Source organism: Malaclemys terrapin, chromosome 11, assembly GCF_027887155.1.
Source record: "Malaclemys terrapin pileata isolate rMalTer1 chromosome 11, rMalTer1.hap1, whole genome shotgun sequence".
In the NCBI taxonomy this organism is placed as follows: domain Eukaryota; kingdom Metazoa; phylum Chordata; order Testudines; family Emydidae; genus Malaclemys; species Malaclemys terrapin.
In genome coordinates this window covers 15,049,340-15,064,707 of record NC_071515.1, presented here as the reverse complement: position 1 = coordinate 15,064,707, position 15,368 = coordinate 15,049,340, and the positions used below count along the sequence as shown (strand labels likewise).

Sequence of the window (15,368 nt, the reverse complement as noted above, 5' to 3'; positions counted from 1 at the left end):
GTCATGTAGACATGGGAATTTTTCCACATGCCATTGTACTGATTGATGTTACCTTTGTTGAGAGCCTAGAAGTCATTATCTTATCTAGGAGAGGTCTAAAAGCTTCACCTCTGTAATCAGGTCACCTAACATGCAGATTATTGTGATATTCCTAAAGTTGACTGGGAATTATATTTTGCCAGGCATAAGCTAGTTTCCGATAGGAATGCTGGGTAACAAATAGAAACAAGATTTTGAGAAGTCAGAGCTTCTTTGAAGACTGGCCTGGGAGGACTTGAATATGGAGTCCTTCCTGACAGAACCAGAAGTCTCAAGTGAAGAATTAAAGAGAGTACACACAAGAAAGCCAGAAAGTCCCTCCCCTTCCTTATTTAGCTAATTTTTTCCTGCCTGTCTGCCATAACGCTCATCCAAAGTCCCTAAGCTTCATTCTCCCTAATCCAAACACATTGTTCCACATAGTGGAAGGTATGAGAGGAGCACTTTCTAAGAGAGCGTATTGGAGAAGTTTGGGACTGAAAGAAACCAAGTAGGCCAGGATGACCAGCAAAGCAAAAGAACATGAGCCTTGAGTGATAGAGGCAACTCCAAGTTCTGAGGATGTCCAGCCAAACAAGCCTATGTGACATATGCTTAGAAAACGCAAATGTACTGGTGTGAAGTTTCTCTTTCAGGCAAGCAACAGAAAGAGTCTGGGCTGGAATGGCCCACTATAAGATCATCTGCTGTGTACCCCTAATATGAGAAAGTCAAATTTCTCTCTCACACACCGCACCAACCAAAACTCCCTTCCTTATTTTCTTTGTGCTAAGAACGTATACAGAATGAAATCAAACCTGTGCTAAACAGGTGCTGTCAGTAAAAGAAGTGGCTGGGATAGGGCACGTTGTTGAACTAACAGATAGATAACATCAAGGGAATGCATCTGCCCAGAAGTTTCAAGAAGATAATTGCTCAATACAATTTAGTGACTGGTTTTATAATGCTTCCTTTCTTTTCTCTTCCTCAAGCAGCCCTTCAAAGGCAGTCAGCTAAAGCAGCTGAAGCTTGCTCAAGAGAGACCAATTTTAACCACCCACTCACTCTAAATATGCCAATCACAATTCAATCAGATCATTTCTAATATTCTGAGTATTTGGGGTTTATTTCCTACTTTCAAGACACACTGGTGACTGTGATGAAGTAAGTTGCTAAGTATTTAAGCTGAAAGTTTTTCCCTTGTGTGAAAGACTCTTTAAACAGCCAGTCTGCGGGTAAACAGGTGGTGTGCAGTAATACATTATATCCACACAGAGACTGCCATTAAAAGGTAAGCATTTACCAATAGCTGCCACCTAGTGGCATGTGAATTACTATATCATTTCTCTAATCTTGGACTAAGTAGTAACTCTTGTACTTTGGTACCAGTTGCGGAAATGGCTGTTAAGTTACGACATTTTAATGGTGACAACAGTACCAAAAGTAGGGTGACCAGACAGCAAGAGTGAAAAATCGGGACAGGTGTTGGGGGGTAATAGGAGCCTATATAAGAAAGAGACCCCAAAATTTGGACTGTCCCTATAAAATCGGGACATCTGGTCACCCTAACCAAAAGTGGTGGCAGAACCCTACATGGGCTGCTGAACATAGACTGTTGGCCAAAAAGTGATTAGTGATCTTCAGTGCCTCAGTTTTGGGGGGCACTAAACGTCATCTTGAAGCAACTGGAATCTCATTCCCTCTTCAGCCTCTTTCAAACATCATAATCTTTATCTAGGATTCCTTTGGGAAGAAACTCTTCTGATGTTAGAACAAAATTGGGCTGTGGTATCATGTAGGATCATGTACAATACACTAAAGCACTCAAAGGATTAAAGGGAAGATTTTGCAAAATATTTATCTCTGGGTACAATAGCCTCAACCATTTCCATGCTTAAAAATTAAAAACTGTCTTTAAGTTGGCCACTGTATTTGTGTTACCTAAGTATGTTTGTATTTATTTTTACTTGGACATGCTTAGATGTGTGGAAGTAGAGGAAGAACTGACAGGAAATTGAAGGGGATTGCAATGCATGACAGTTTGTTAGCAAGAGTTAGGCTAACTGTAACCCTAATATTGTGGGATTTGTAGAAGCGAGGATTGTGTGAGGCGAGTGGGGAAAAAACTGTGTGAGAAGTTGTTTTGCGACTTTGTGTAGATAATATGGAATGTAGACTAGAGTCTAAATAAGTGAGAAAAATAAGATGACTTATGTATAAACAAAATGCAGCTGTTGCTTATTATTTTCTGTAACAAAAGGTATACCTTTATGCTTGCTGTAATTGTTTACCTGTAGAGAGACCTGTTTAGCTCTCTCCCTCCATGCAACTGCTAGAGATAATAAAGTATCTGATTTGCTGCACCCAACCGAAAGAGTAAGAACTCTGTTTTTCTCCGACAGATGTTAAAGGGACCAGATTTTCAGCAAGTTCTGAGTACCAGCACAATGAAAAAATGAGGCCTTTTCAGTGTGTCTATATTGAGCGGGGTGTTGGACCTAAGGGTGCTTAAGGTGCGCTAGCACCCCCTGGCTTGAAGTGGTTTCCATCACATACAGAGTTTACAGGTTTGTTCAATGGCTCTCAGCTCCCCCCCCCACTATAAAAACTGTCCCAGCACCACTGATCTTGAGTACCCAAAAACTGGGCATGTAGGCCTAAGGCTTTTAGCAAGTTTCCAGGGTCATCCCTCCAAATCCAAACATGCTGGTCTGAATAAAGAAAAGAATGTACAGGTTCCTATTGTTCACTGAACCAGTTCAACCTATCACTGTTTGCCACCTCAAACCAGGGCTGGCCTTAGGGGTGGGTCACACGCGTGACCGCCTGGGGGTGCCATGGTCAAGAGGCGCCGTGCAGTAGCACAGAGGGGCACCCTGCCGGTGTAGAGTCAGCAGCTGCTCCTGGCTGGCAGGGGAGCGCCACATGGGGGAGGGCCCAGATTTCTCCCAGCAGAGGAATGGGGGAGAGGGACGAGCAGAGATGCACAGATACTGCTTATACCCACCCCCCAAACTTTCCTCTGCACCCCGCCCCCCGGGGGTTACGATGGGGGGAGCGAGGAGAAGCACTAAGCGCTCCGTGCATCCGGGTCACTTTTCCCACCTGGGCTGTGAGGTGAGGTGAGCATCAGGAGCTGGTGCTCTGGTGACTTTTCTTACGCAGCCCAGGTGAGGAAAGTGACCTAGAGGCAGTGAGCCCTGATATCGCTCCTTGCCCCCCTCCCCCACCACAGCCCCCTAGAGGTGCACAGAGGAGCAGCATTCGGGAGGGCGCGGGGCGTGAGTGAGCAGCAATGCCAGCTGCTCCGTACATCCAGGTCAGTTTCCCCATATGGGCGCCCGGGAGGGGGTGTGCATGGGTTAGGACAAAAGGGAGGGGTTGGGACACAGGAGGGGAGCACAGGGGTTAGGGGTGAAGGGAGAGCCCATGGGAGCCAGGGGCAACGGGGGGCACCCACAGGGCCAGGTGCAATGGGGAGGGGGCCGTGCCCACAGGGCACCAAAATACAAAGTTCCCCCAGGGTGCCATTTTCCCTATGGCCAGCCTTGCTCCAAACATAAAATGTGTTCACTGTGCTTCTAAGTTGCATCTACTGAAGGCCAGGAGCACAGCAGATCTATTTTCCACTTTTCATTCTTCTCTCACCTTTAGTTGTCAAAGACTTGGCAAAAATTCATGCCTCAAGAAACATGGTTTTTGTTTCTGTATTATCATTCTTTCAATTGCAGCCTATATTCTGAACTGATATTCTTTAATTGTAGGGAGAGGGGGAAATATATATACATTTTTAAGACCATAAAATACTGGCTCTCTGTTCGGCTCTGATTTAATGTGCTCCCCAGCTGAGAAAGCCATGGAAGCATTACTGCTGTTAAAATGCAATTTTGCAAGCACTTGAGGTGTATTCAACGTCGAAAGAGCTTTCACAGGATAGTGTCGTTATTCATGGTGCTCTGTGTGAAAGAACACGTACTGGTATTAGCTTTGCACAGTGACACCTGTCGCAATGACTGCATTCTATACAGAGACCACCTGTCGGTGAAGGCCCCTTTCCCAGTTCTCCAAACATACATTTAAAATGTTAATTCAAGTTAAAGTAATGCACCGCAATGAAAGGTTATAATTTAACAAACTCTGCAATAACAAATGCCTTCAGCATCTACTTTTCTGGAATGTCATTTTCCCTGTAGGTAGTTTCCAATTTAAATGTATACCTGGAATGATATACTAGCTAGTCTTAAAGTTGGCTTTAAGTATGAATTAGATGCTGCCTTCTTTTCCTCGGCCTACATATATTAATGGATTTCTGTTCAATTTTCATTGCGATTTGTATTTATTTATTTAGGGATAAATCCTGCTCCTTTGAAGGAGTCGGGGGGAAGCTTGCAAGTGAGCAGAGTAGCTTTGCATGACTCCTGAATAGAGCCTGAGTAATAGGAACAAAGATAATTTTGTGCTTAGCCATAAGTTTGTCTTCTGACAAGAAGGAATCCATTGGTTTCAAGAAGAACTTTCTAGGTAGTAAGGCCCATTTTGCATTGAGAGAGGCAGCTCTGCTGAGGCATTGGCAACACCATGCTTCAGCTTTCATTACTTCATCCATCCAACCCACGTAATAGTCTTCTGCCCTGTGCCAAGCCCAACTGTTCAGGCTTGGTACAGGTGGTAGTGTTTGGGCACTGACTCTACGTGATGAAATTATGAAATGTGTTCCTCATGCATCCATTTCAGATGGAGTGACAAACCACTGGTGTGTAAGGGCATGACTGTCCATGGTAAAACTTCACCCTAACTGAGATCTGGTGGAAGGCTGTTACGGGCCAAGGGAGGTACCTTTCCAGAGGGTTAGCTCAGCATCTGCAATTATGGATGTTTATCTTAACTTAATCCATGAGTCAAAGCTTTGGATAGTCACCTGTCCATGATAGGTGTGCACATATTTGAGGGCAGACCAAACCATAAGTATATATATTAATACAGCATCACTGTTACTCGGATTTTATCATACAAGGAGTACTAGGAAGGGACTTGGATTACAACACTGTTCTAAACACAGGGCTCCCACAGACTTATTACAAAATGGAATATCTTAGGTGCGGCTCTGAGTAGAAATTTCTGCGTAGGCTAGTCATGTGTAAAAATGACCCCTTCCTAATATTTGACATGCTGCTACTGACATGAATTGCTGTGCTGTGTGACGCATTAAAAGGTGTGATGTGGGTATGCAAACCCCATGAGGGCTGGAAGTGGTCAAGGGTAGGACTGGGCCCAGGTAACCAGGGCCGGCTCCAGGCACCAGCCCACCAAGCATGTGCTTGAGGCGGCGCCTGGAGGGGGGTGTCACAGTGGGGCGCTCCGGCCCGAGAGTGGGGCCGCGACTGGGCTCTCCGCCCTCCCCACGGCACTCCGGCTGCCGGGGAGTGCGGAGCCACAGCAGGCTCGCCGCCCTCCCCCCGGCGCTCCAGCTGGTCGGGGAGAGCGGGGCCCCGGCCGGGCTCCCCCCGGCGCTTCGGCTGGTCGGGGAGAGCGGAGAGCCGCGGCCAGGCTCGCCGCCCTCCCCCAGTTCTCTGACCGCCGGGGAGAGCGGAGAGCCCCAGCCGGGCTCTCCGCCCTGCTCCCGGTGCTCTGGCCGGTCAGGGATTGCGGGCCCGCGGCAGGGCTCAGCACCCTCCCCTGCCGCGCTGGGGGTGTGTGTGGGGGGGGGGCAGCAGGTGGCTTTTTTGCCTAGGGCTTGTGCTTAGCCATAAGTTTTTCTTCTGACAAGAAGGAATCCACTGGTTTCAAGAAGAAATTTCTAGGTAGTAAGGCCCATTTTGCATTGAGAGAGGCAGCTCTGCTGAGGCATTAGCAACACCATGCTAGGGCAGCAAAAAAGCCAGAGCCGGCCCTGCAGGTAACTCCTCCTGACCAGCCCTGCAGAGCATGCTCCAAATGAGAAAGGGTTCAAAAGGGAGCAACCCAGCTCAGAAGAGGAAGAGGCCTACCCTGAAGGCTCCTGCCACAGGTGCTGGAGGAGTCCCCTGGAGGGACTAAGACTGTATGCTAGGCCTGGTTGGGGCAGATGGCTTGGTTACCTTTTCTTTTTACCTTATATTGGAGTGGAAGCTGGGGGAGAACAGCAGATGGCAGGAAGTGACCTGGGAGGGTTACTCGGAGGGCACCTTTGGAGGCCAGACACTGTTGGCCCTCCTAAGGCCCTGGGTTGGACCCTAGTGGAGTGGGTGGGCCCAGGTTCCCCTACTACTGCCCACCTCACCACACCTCTGCTTAAAAGAGGGCCAGAACTGCGAGACCTGCCTGCAGGGAGGTGGCACTAGGTGCACTAACCACTAGGCACCTAACCCATTGGCTCTCAACCTTTATAGACTACTGCACCCCTTTCAGGAGCCTGATTTGTCTTGCATACCCCCAAGTTTCACCTCACTTAAAAACCACTTGCTTACAAAATCAGACATAAAAATACTTAAGTGCCAGCACACTATTACTGAAAAATGGCTCACTTTCTCATATGTATCATATAATTATAAAATCAATTGGAATATAAATATTGTACTTACATTTCAGTGTACAGTATGCAGAGCAGTATAAACAAGTCATTGTATGACATTTTAGCTTGTACTGACTTCGCTAGTGCTTTTTATGTTGCGTCTTGTAAAACTAGGCAAATATCTAGATGAGTTGATGTATCCCCTGGAAGACCTCTGCATACCCCCAAGGGTACACATACCCCTGGTTGAGAACCACTGACCTAACCCACTGAGAGCTCTATTATACTGATCATAAAATCAATGGTTTGACTACCCTTCAGACCTCATTCTGTAGCTGCAGTAAACTACCGTATATCAATGCCATCCTTATATCACTCACCATCAAACACAAACACCATGTTGTTAATTCCCAGTACGAAGAAGAATGCTTGGGCTTCCGTAGCACTTTACACCCACAAAGCACTATGCAAACATTAACTAATAAAATCCCAAGGAACACCATATAAAATGTCCAGTGTTGTGTACTCGAATATGTATCTGATTTTTATTTTTTTATGGCTGATTGGGGAAGAATTAAAGGGGGCAGGCAACTTAGATCCAAAGCTAGGATGATGAACAAACAAGCTGTCACAAAATCTGACTTCAATAAAATATATTTCCATATATAATGTTTCTATATAATATAAATGGACAGAGTTTCTTTTTTAAAATAGTAACACATTTCCCTGCAACATCTGCAGCTCAAACTTTGCGCTCATACGTAAATAGAAACCTCAAAATAAAACGGACTATAAACAACAGTGAAACTGTCAAGCCTATTTTCATTTTTTAAACTGAAGGGCAAAACACAGAAAAACATAAATGGCATAAATTTAACTAGATTTAAAAAAAAATAATTGATCTTGTCAAATAAAAGGTAAAATGATAAGAACTGGCTAATCGAGCTCTCCAAAAGTGGCTATCAATGGACAATCATCATCGTTTCTAATAGGGTTCAGCAGGGATAAATTTTAGGCCCAACACTATTCAATATTTTTATCAATGATCTGGAAGTAACTATAAAATGTGCGGATGACAGAAAGGTTGGTGGAGTGGTAAATAACAATGAAGACAGGGCAGTCATTCAGAGCGAGCTGCACCACTTGGTGAGCTGGGGTCATTCACACAAAATCCGTTTTCAAATGGCCGAATGTAAGGTCATATATCTAGGCACAAGGAATGCAGGCCATGCTTATAGCCTGCGGGACTGTATCCTGGAAAACAGTGACTTGAAAAGGATTTAGTTTTCATAATGGACAAACAACTGAATGTGAGCTCCTAGCGTAATGCTGTGGCAAAAAGGGCTAATGCAATCATTGGATGTATAAAGAGACGTATAAACAGGAGTCGGGAGATTATTATACTATACGGTGTTGGTGAGACCAATATTAGTATATTGCATATAGTTCTGGTGACCACATTTTAAAAAGGATGTTGAAAAACTAGAGAAGGCGCAAAGAATAACCACAAAAATTATTCAAGGGATGGATATAATTCTTTACATTGAAAGATTTATGGAACTTGATCTATTTAGCTTAACAAAAAGATTGAGGTGACTTGATTACAGTGTATAATTACCTTCCTGGGGAGAGAATGCTGGGTACTAAACGGCTTTTTAAACTTGTAGAAAAAGGAACAACAAGATTCAATGTCTGGAAGAGAAAGTAGGGTGACCAGATGTCCCAATTTTATAAGTACAGTCCCGATTTTTGGGTCTTTTTCTTATTTAGGCTCCCATTACCCCCCACCCCCATCCCGATTTTTCACACTTCCTGTCTGGTCACCCTAAGTGAAAGCCATACATATTTAAATTAGAAAAAGGCGATAGATAGATAGATAGATAGATAGATAGATAGATAGATAGAGAAGGTGATTAGCCAGTGGAATAAACTACCCTAGGAGATGATGGATTCTCCATCTCTGATGTCTTCAAATCAAAACTGGATGTCTTTCTAAAAGATGCTTAGTCAAACACAAGTGTTTGGGCTCTATACAGGGTAACAGGATGAACTTTAATGGCCTGTGATATAGAGGAAATCAGACTTCACAATCTAATGCTGCCTTCTGACCTTAAAATCTACAATTCTATGAATAGTCTAAGAGGGTATTATTAAAACCCAGGAGTATTTTTTAATCTAATTGTTTCCCTTTAATGCGACATAGATCTCACAGATCAAATACAAGCAGATAGGGAGTAATCTTTTTTTCTAATCTATAAAACAATGTAAAAAAAAAATACTGCTTCTGAGCTCCATACTGAGCTTTCTACTTTCTTACCTGAAGTGCATTATCAGGTGCTATTGTAGATAAAGCAATGACAGAATAGCATAATATTATGTACAATAAACCACTGGAGATACAGTTACACTCCATCAGCTTGAAATTTTTTGCCAAAATTTGCTTATTTCACAACTAATATGGGGCCTGATTTAAAGCCCATTGACTTCAATAAGCTTTCAATCAGGCCCATAAACCTCAAGTCAGGACCGTACTTTAGCATTTCACTAATTTCAGTGCTGTCCTGTGTAGGGGAGTGTTCCTGAATAATTTATTACAACATTACTAGTTTAAAAAAATACAAAATGGAAAGCAATTTTAATCTTTCTAAAAAGTTAGTGATTCCACCATGAATATGCATCTAGGGTTACCATATTTTGAGCCTCCAAAAGGAGGACACTCCATGGGGCCCCGCCCCCGCCCCCAGCCCCGTCCCCCCGCTCCAACTCTGCCCCTTCCCCAAAGTCCCCGCCCCAACTCCGCCCCCTCCCCTGCTTCCTGCGAACATTTGATTCGCGGGAAGCCTGAAGCAGGTAAAGGGGGTGTGGGGGGAGGAGGCACGGCCCAGTCTGGCCCCCCCGGCGTCTCCAGCCTGGGTCGGCTCGGGCCCTGGGGTGCCGGCCCCGGGCCCGGCCCCCGGCCGAGCACCCCCGGCCCGCCCAGCACTGCCGAGCCCCCGGCACCGCACCGCTGGCCCCCGAGCCCCCGGCCCGGCACCGCCGGCCTGGCCCCTGAGCCCCGGCTCGGCACCGCCGGCCCGGCCCCCAGCCCAGCACCGCCGGCCCCGCATGTCCCGATTTTTCTGGACATGTCCGGCTTTTTGGGATTTCCCCCCGGACGGGGATTTGGAGCCCAAAAAGCCGGACATGTCCGGGAAAATCCGGACGTATGGTAACCCTATATGCATCCAGATAGTTTCAGTATTGTTACATGCAGTATTGATGTACTTGAATTTATGCCATTTGCTATGTACAATTATGTTCATATAATAATTTGGACCCTTCAAGCGTTGCTAAAACAAATTCAAAATCTCAGAGCAAAGCTCCAATTTTCTGAGTTTAACCCAGTTTTGTGTCAAATCCTGCAAAATTGCTCATGTTGCAAAATATGCATGGAGCTAGGGCTCCCTGGAGCTAGGAAAGACATATGAGACTTTATATGCAAAATGGTAACAGATGCACAGACTACTGCAGCACAAAATAACATGAAGATTCTGTACAACATCATTAGGTAGTTGTCAGGCAGAATAACAAATACCAGCTGACCAGTTCAAGACAATGAGTGCTACTTAACAATGAAGACATCAGAACAATTAAACATGCGTAGGCAGTATTTTAATCAACTACTGAATGCCGAGCCAGTAGTCAATCCCCTAGCTAGAAGAAAGAGAAGATTTGGACATTGAACTAGGACCTGTAACCAGAGTAGAAGTGGAGAGGGCTGTTCATTGGTTAAAAAAAAAAAGTGGAAAGGCACCAGTTCCAGTTAAAATTCCAACAGAGGTTCTTGAGTCAGACTTGAAGAACACAGCAGAAATGTTGATAGGCGTCTTAGATATATGGGAAGAAGAAAAAACACAAACAAGTAGGAAAAGGGCCATATAGTGAAGCTGCCAAAGAAAGAATATCTGACTTCTGCTCCTATGTCAATTGGGCACTTTAGAAAAATCACATCCTGAAGTGCCAGGCCAGAAAAATGTTGGCCTAGGGTTCGCTATCATTGAAGAATATGCCTGAAATAGTAATACTTTTGTAAAGTTTCAGACAAAATGGTATTGTGAAGAAAAAAAAATCACTGAAAATGGTAAATACTATTATTTGAGTGGAAAAATCAGAAGATGGGACAAGGATACTCATCCTTAGACCCGGAGCAGTGAAGCAGGTTGGTCCTCTGTTGCAGTATTGGTTTATTACATTTCAGTGATGCACAGTCAGCAGAATGCTGGCAGCTACGAGTTGTATTCTTCTTAAGAACAGTACCAACACCAACCATGTAATTCAGAAGCCTCACATAAGAGTTTTTCTGCATGCATGTGTTGAGAAAATATGATGAGAATGCACCTAAGAAATAAAGTAGCAGCTGCGCTTAGTGTTAATTTATTGGCACTATTGCTACCAGATAGGTTAAGCTGCTTTGACCTTTGCAGATGGCTTCTTAGCACTGATACAACTATGAGAGTCGTTGCCCAGGCTGCAGAGAAGGAAAGCAAAGGAGAGTAATTCCTAGAGCCCATGGGCCAAACTCAGCTTTGTCGTAATACTGATGGAAATCAGGAGTAACTGAAGTAGAGCAGCTACAGTGACACAAACTCCACAGCATGGTACTGGTATCACTTCAGAGCATTTTAATTTAATTCAGCTCTCTTTCCTTAATCCTACTCTACTGAGTGCCTTGGGACAGCAGGGGAGGGCTCCAAGTGAAATTATCCCCTGTAGTGGTACTATTGTGCTTCAGGGTTTGTTAGCTGGTCCACATCCTGGGGTGGTGAGCAGCACTGGGAGTCTGGAACAAGGAAGTCAGGCGTGGAATGTGGACGGTGGCTGTGATCGCTACATAGGCATATGGATGCAGGGTCAGGTCAGGAGGTTATAAATGCATTACCCTGTCTGCTGGAGTTCAATCTGTTCTGCTCAGGGAGATCTTGGGTATATTCAGGGACTTGAGAACAGTAGGTGGGGAGGCCAAAACTCGCAATTGTGAGATCCTTGTATCAAGCTAGAGCCATGGCTGGTGAGGAGCAGTGGGGAGCTTTTGTGTTCATTATTGAGGAGGCTTGATAACACCTCACCATAGGTGGACAGGATGCTTGCAACCCTTAAATATGCAGAGACCAGACCAAACACTTGGCACTAACAGCCTTGCCAATTATCACCCAGTGTCTAACACGTCCCCTCTGAAGAAGAGTACTGAGGTGATGTAGGAGTAACCAGTCAAAGTATGTTACTGCAGGTTGTCCTCAATTCCTCCAGTCTAGTTTTAGATGTCAGCCCAGCACACTATATAGACAATACTGCTCCCCATAGCTGATGATCTCTTAGCAATGGAGACAGGTAACACATCTGCACAGACTCTATTGAATCTAACAACAGCCTCTGCTAAGTCAGCATTGACAACGAGGTTTTGTAGTCATATCTGTGTGATCTTGCAAGAGTAAATGAGGGGGCTCTCCCGTGTGCTATTTCCCTGCTCTGTAACAGATAGTTCGGGGTAGTAAAGGGAACACCCCCTTTCTCCCCAGGTGCTACGATAGGATTCTATCTGTTCATCTTTTCTACTTCACGTGTTTCCACCGCAACTAATTAACTTTATTTAATAACTTCCTATATGCACTTAATAAAGGTCTGTGTAGTTTCTAAGATTTGGAGGCACCTGAAGTTTCAGACAAATTCACATAAAACAGTACAATCATCTTGTATCCATAAACAGATAATGACAATACACCCACAGAATCTATGTAAAAAAAAAGATCTAAGTCTTTCTGAAACACTCAGCATACGTTTGATTGGGATAACCCCTAGCTCAGGTTGGTCTGTCTGGATCCATTTTACCAGTGGATAAGAGTGATCCCTAAATCAAAAGTAGGCACATATGCCTCATCTTCTGAACTTCTGTACGGACTTCCACTCTGAGGGTCGTATTAAATGTTCAAATCATTTTACCAAGTCCTTTCAGTATCAGCACAAACAACTTGTATTAAGTCTTTTGTAACGCACCAAGGTAACATATTCACTTTCCCCTAACTCTTGACAGGTGGTAATAACGTTCTCCCATTTCTTTGAGTGCTTTGATTTGAAGGCTTTTTTGTATACAATTACTTAATTGCAGCTATTTGAAAAGGGTGACGCCCGCACGTGGAACCTGAATAATATTTCAACAAGTTTTAAAAAGCTGTCATTTGCTCTGATGTCTTCCGAAGTCTCAGTACATTTTGTCATCCCATTTTAGCTATTTTTTTAACACAGTGGGGTTTAGTTTCCTATATATGCACAATGTGTAGATAGAGGTGGTTTAGCTTCCCCAGGTACATCTAATATTTATATTACTCCTGTGTTTAATTTGGATAGAATCTGTATTTATTGTACATGGAATTTTATATTTTTGAAAAATACAACTAACTCTACATGGGTCAGAAATGGAGAAAAATATATTAAAATGTGTTCCCACATGGAGGTATTTATGAAGCTGTTATATAACATTGCTCATGCATTTCATTAATAAAACAACACTGGTTAGATCACATTTGTAACTAATATACATGCATCCTATGGTCATGTATTGGCCCTTTCTTGTGTTAAAATTTCAAAAGTAAAGCAAACAGAAGTTAAAGACATAAAGCAGTAGGCCTATATATTTTCATTCTTTTGTCCTGAGGTTGGAAATAATGATTGCTACATTAATTTAGGATGAGATTTCCATAAGAGCTTGGCATTGGCTTAGCTCTGCTTAAACTGAAGTCAATGGTAAAACTCTCAGTGGGTGTACTGAAAAATCCATCCTTAAATGTCTCATTCATTGCATTGTTTTTTGTTGATTTTTCAAGACAAATGCAAAAGCCAGACAAAGAAAACAAAATCAAAACAAGAGAGAAATTGCAATTAAGTCTGCTGCTTGTTGCAGTGGGTCACTCTTAAGAGGTTCTTTCTATTTCAAAAGGTTATACTGATTTCATTCCTTATACTTAAAATGGGGAAGATCAGTGGGGAATTCTCTAACAAAATGGAATGAACTTTTTAAGTGCCACTACTGTAGCTGTATAAATCAGAGACAAATAAAGGTGCCTGCTGGGAGGCAGAAGCTGTTGATCAGCTCCTGAGTTGGAGGATGCAGGAACAATGAAATCTGACAGGTTCCTGGAGGAAATGAATGCTCACAGCTGACTATGAGACTTGATCCCTGTATTTCAAGCAGTTGTGTTCTCTTTTTTCCGGTTGGGAGAGAAGACAGACGGGGAAAGGCCATCTCACTCTTGGCACTATATAAGCTATTACGGTGTGAAGAACAAGTACATGCGTTCACAATGGATTCTTCTTTATGAATATGGGTACAAATCCTGTGATTCTTACCCAGGGTGCAGTTTTGTTCTGCAGTTTTACCTTTAAGCCTCCTTTGCTCCCATCCAGTTTGGAGCTGCTGCAGAGGCGAGCAGGGCCATCAGTATAACTTAGCTAGCCCTTGGAGACTGCCTAAGATACAGTAGCCTGTCCTCATTGCCCAATAGCCCTACAGAAATATATGGGCTCCAACCCTGCCCCTTGACACCTTCAACAAACCCTGATACTGTGGCTTGTGGCAGGGCTCTCCCAGGTCTCATACATTTACATCCAGAGGTGGCAGTTTCAATCCCTGCAGATGACAGCCCACCCAGGGACATTGGGTTACATAATCATACTCTATTCTGAATAAAGAAGAACAGGAGTACTTGTGGCACCTTAGAGACTAACAAATTTATTAGAGCATAAGCTTTCGTGGACTACAGCCCACTTCTTCGGATGCATATAGTGTGGGCTGTAGTCCACGAAAGCTTATGCTCTAATAAATTTGTTAGTCTCTAAGGTGCCACAAGTACTCCTGTTCTTCTTTTTGCGGATACAGACTAACACGGCTGCTACTCTGAAACCTGTCTATTCTGAATGTAATTTGCACCATTACATAGCATTTGCACCTAGCACTACTGTTCCACTACCACCGGGTTTCATATTATTACTATAGCATGAGGGTGCAGGAGGAAATAATAGCGGTACTGAGAAATAGGTCTCCTTTCCCCAAAAATATTATTGATTAATGATTCCTTAGTGCTGGAGGAAATGTCAACTGGTTAATATAATTCTACATATACTCAAAGTCTGGGAAAGCAGGAAACATTCTGTTTAAAAACACTTGGTTACTCTGTATCTTTTTTTCCTGTGTGTCCTTTGTATTGCTGGGATTATACAAGAAAACAGTTCATTTATCATCTAAAGTAATAATAACCCTGTGTTTGTACCATAATTACTACAGCAACTAATTATGATGTTACAAGCAGGGGATTGTGATGTAAGGCAGAGAATAAGCAGTAGGAGCAAAGAAATCCTAACAATACAGATCCTGTCTTCGCACCAGCATCTCTAGTAATAAATAGGAAAGGAAAAAAATACAGAAAATACACATGTAAAAAAGAATCGCCTCTAGACAAAACATTTTTTCCAAAGGAATCAATGAATTTTTAAAGAACGGACAGTAAGGAAGGAGAATTTGCTAACAGTCTTCTAAAGCAGGATCCATGGAATACCTGAGATTGCATTTATATTATGTCATGATGTGCTCTCCACGAGGCTGGAAATAAAACCAATACTTACATCCTGAGCTGCCATTTGTTGGAACCAAAGTGAAGTTGGAAGCCCGTGGGTTACGCACGATATCCTGCCAATGAATGGTGTCGGCGTAGCAAAGAAACTTGTTCTGGCCAACGTATACCCCTCCATTCAGTATTTCTGTATCAAAGAAGAAGACAACAAATTCTTCAGCATTAAGATGTACAGCTGATTAAATATACAACTGCTTCTA

The 15,368-nt window shown here is 43.6% G+C and overlaps 1 protein-coding gene across 1 annotated transcript in view; it reads right to left on the bottom strand.

Annotated features, from left to right (window-relative positions):
- ERBB4 (erb-b2 receptor tyrosine kinase 4) overlaps positions 1 to 15,368 on the bottom strand; it is a 978,527-nt gene that overhangs the window by 279,860 nt on the left and 683,299 nt on the right. Inside the window, exon 4 of the mRNA XM_054044415.1 lies at positions 15,161 to 15,295. Coding sequence (XP_053900390.1) covers positions 15,161 to 15,295 — 135 coding nt within the window. The remainder of the gene's footprint in view (positions 1 to 15,160; positions 15,296 to 15,368) is intronic.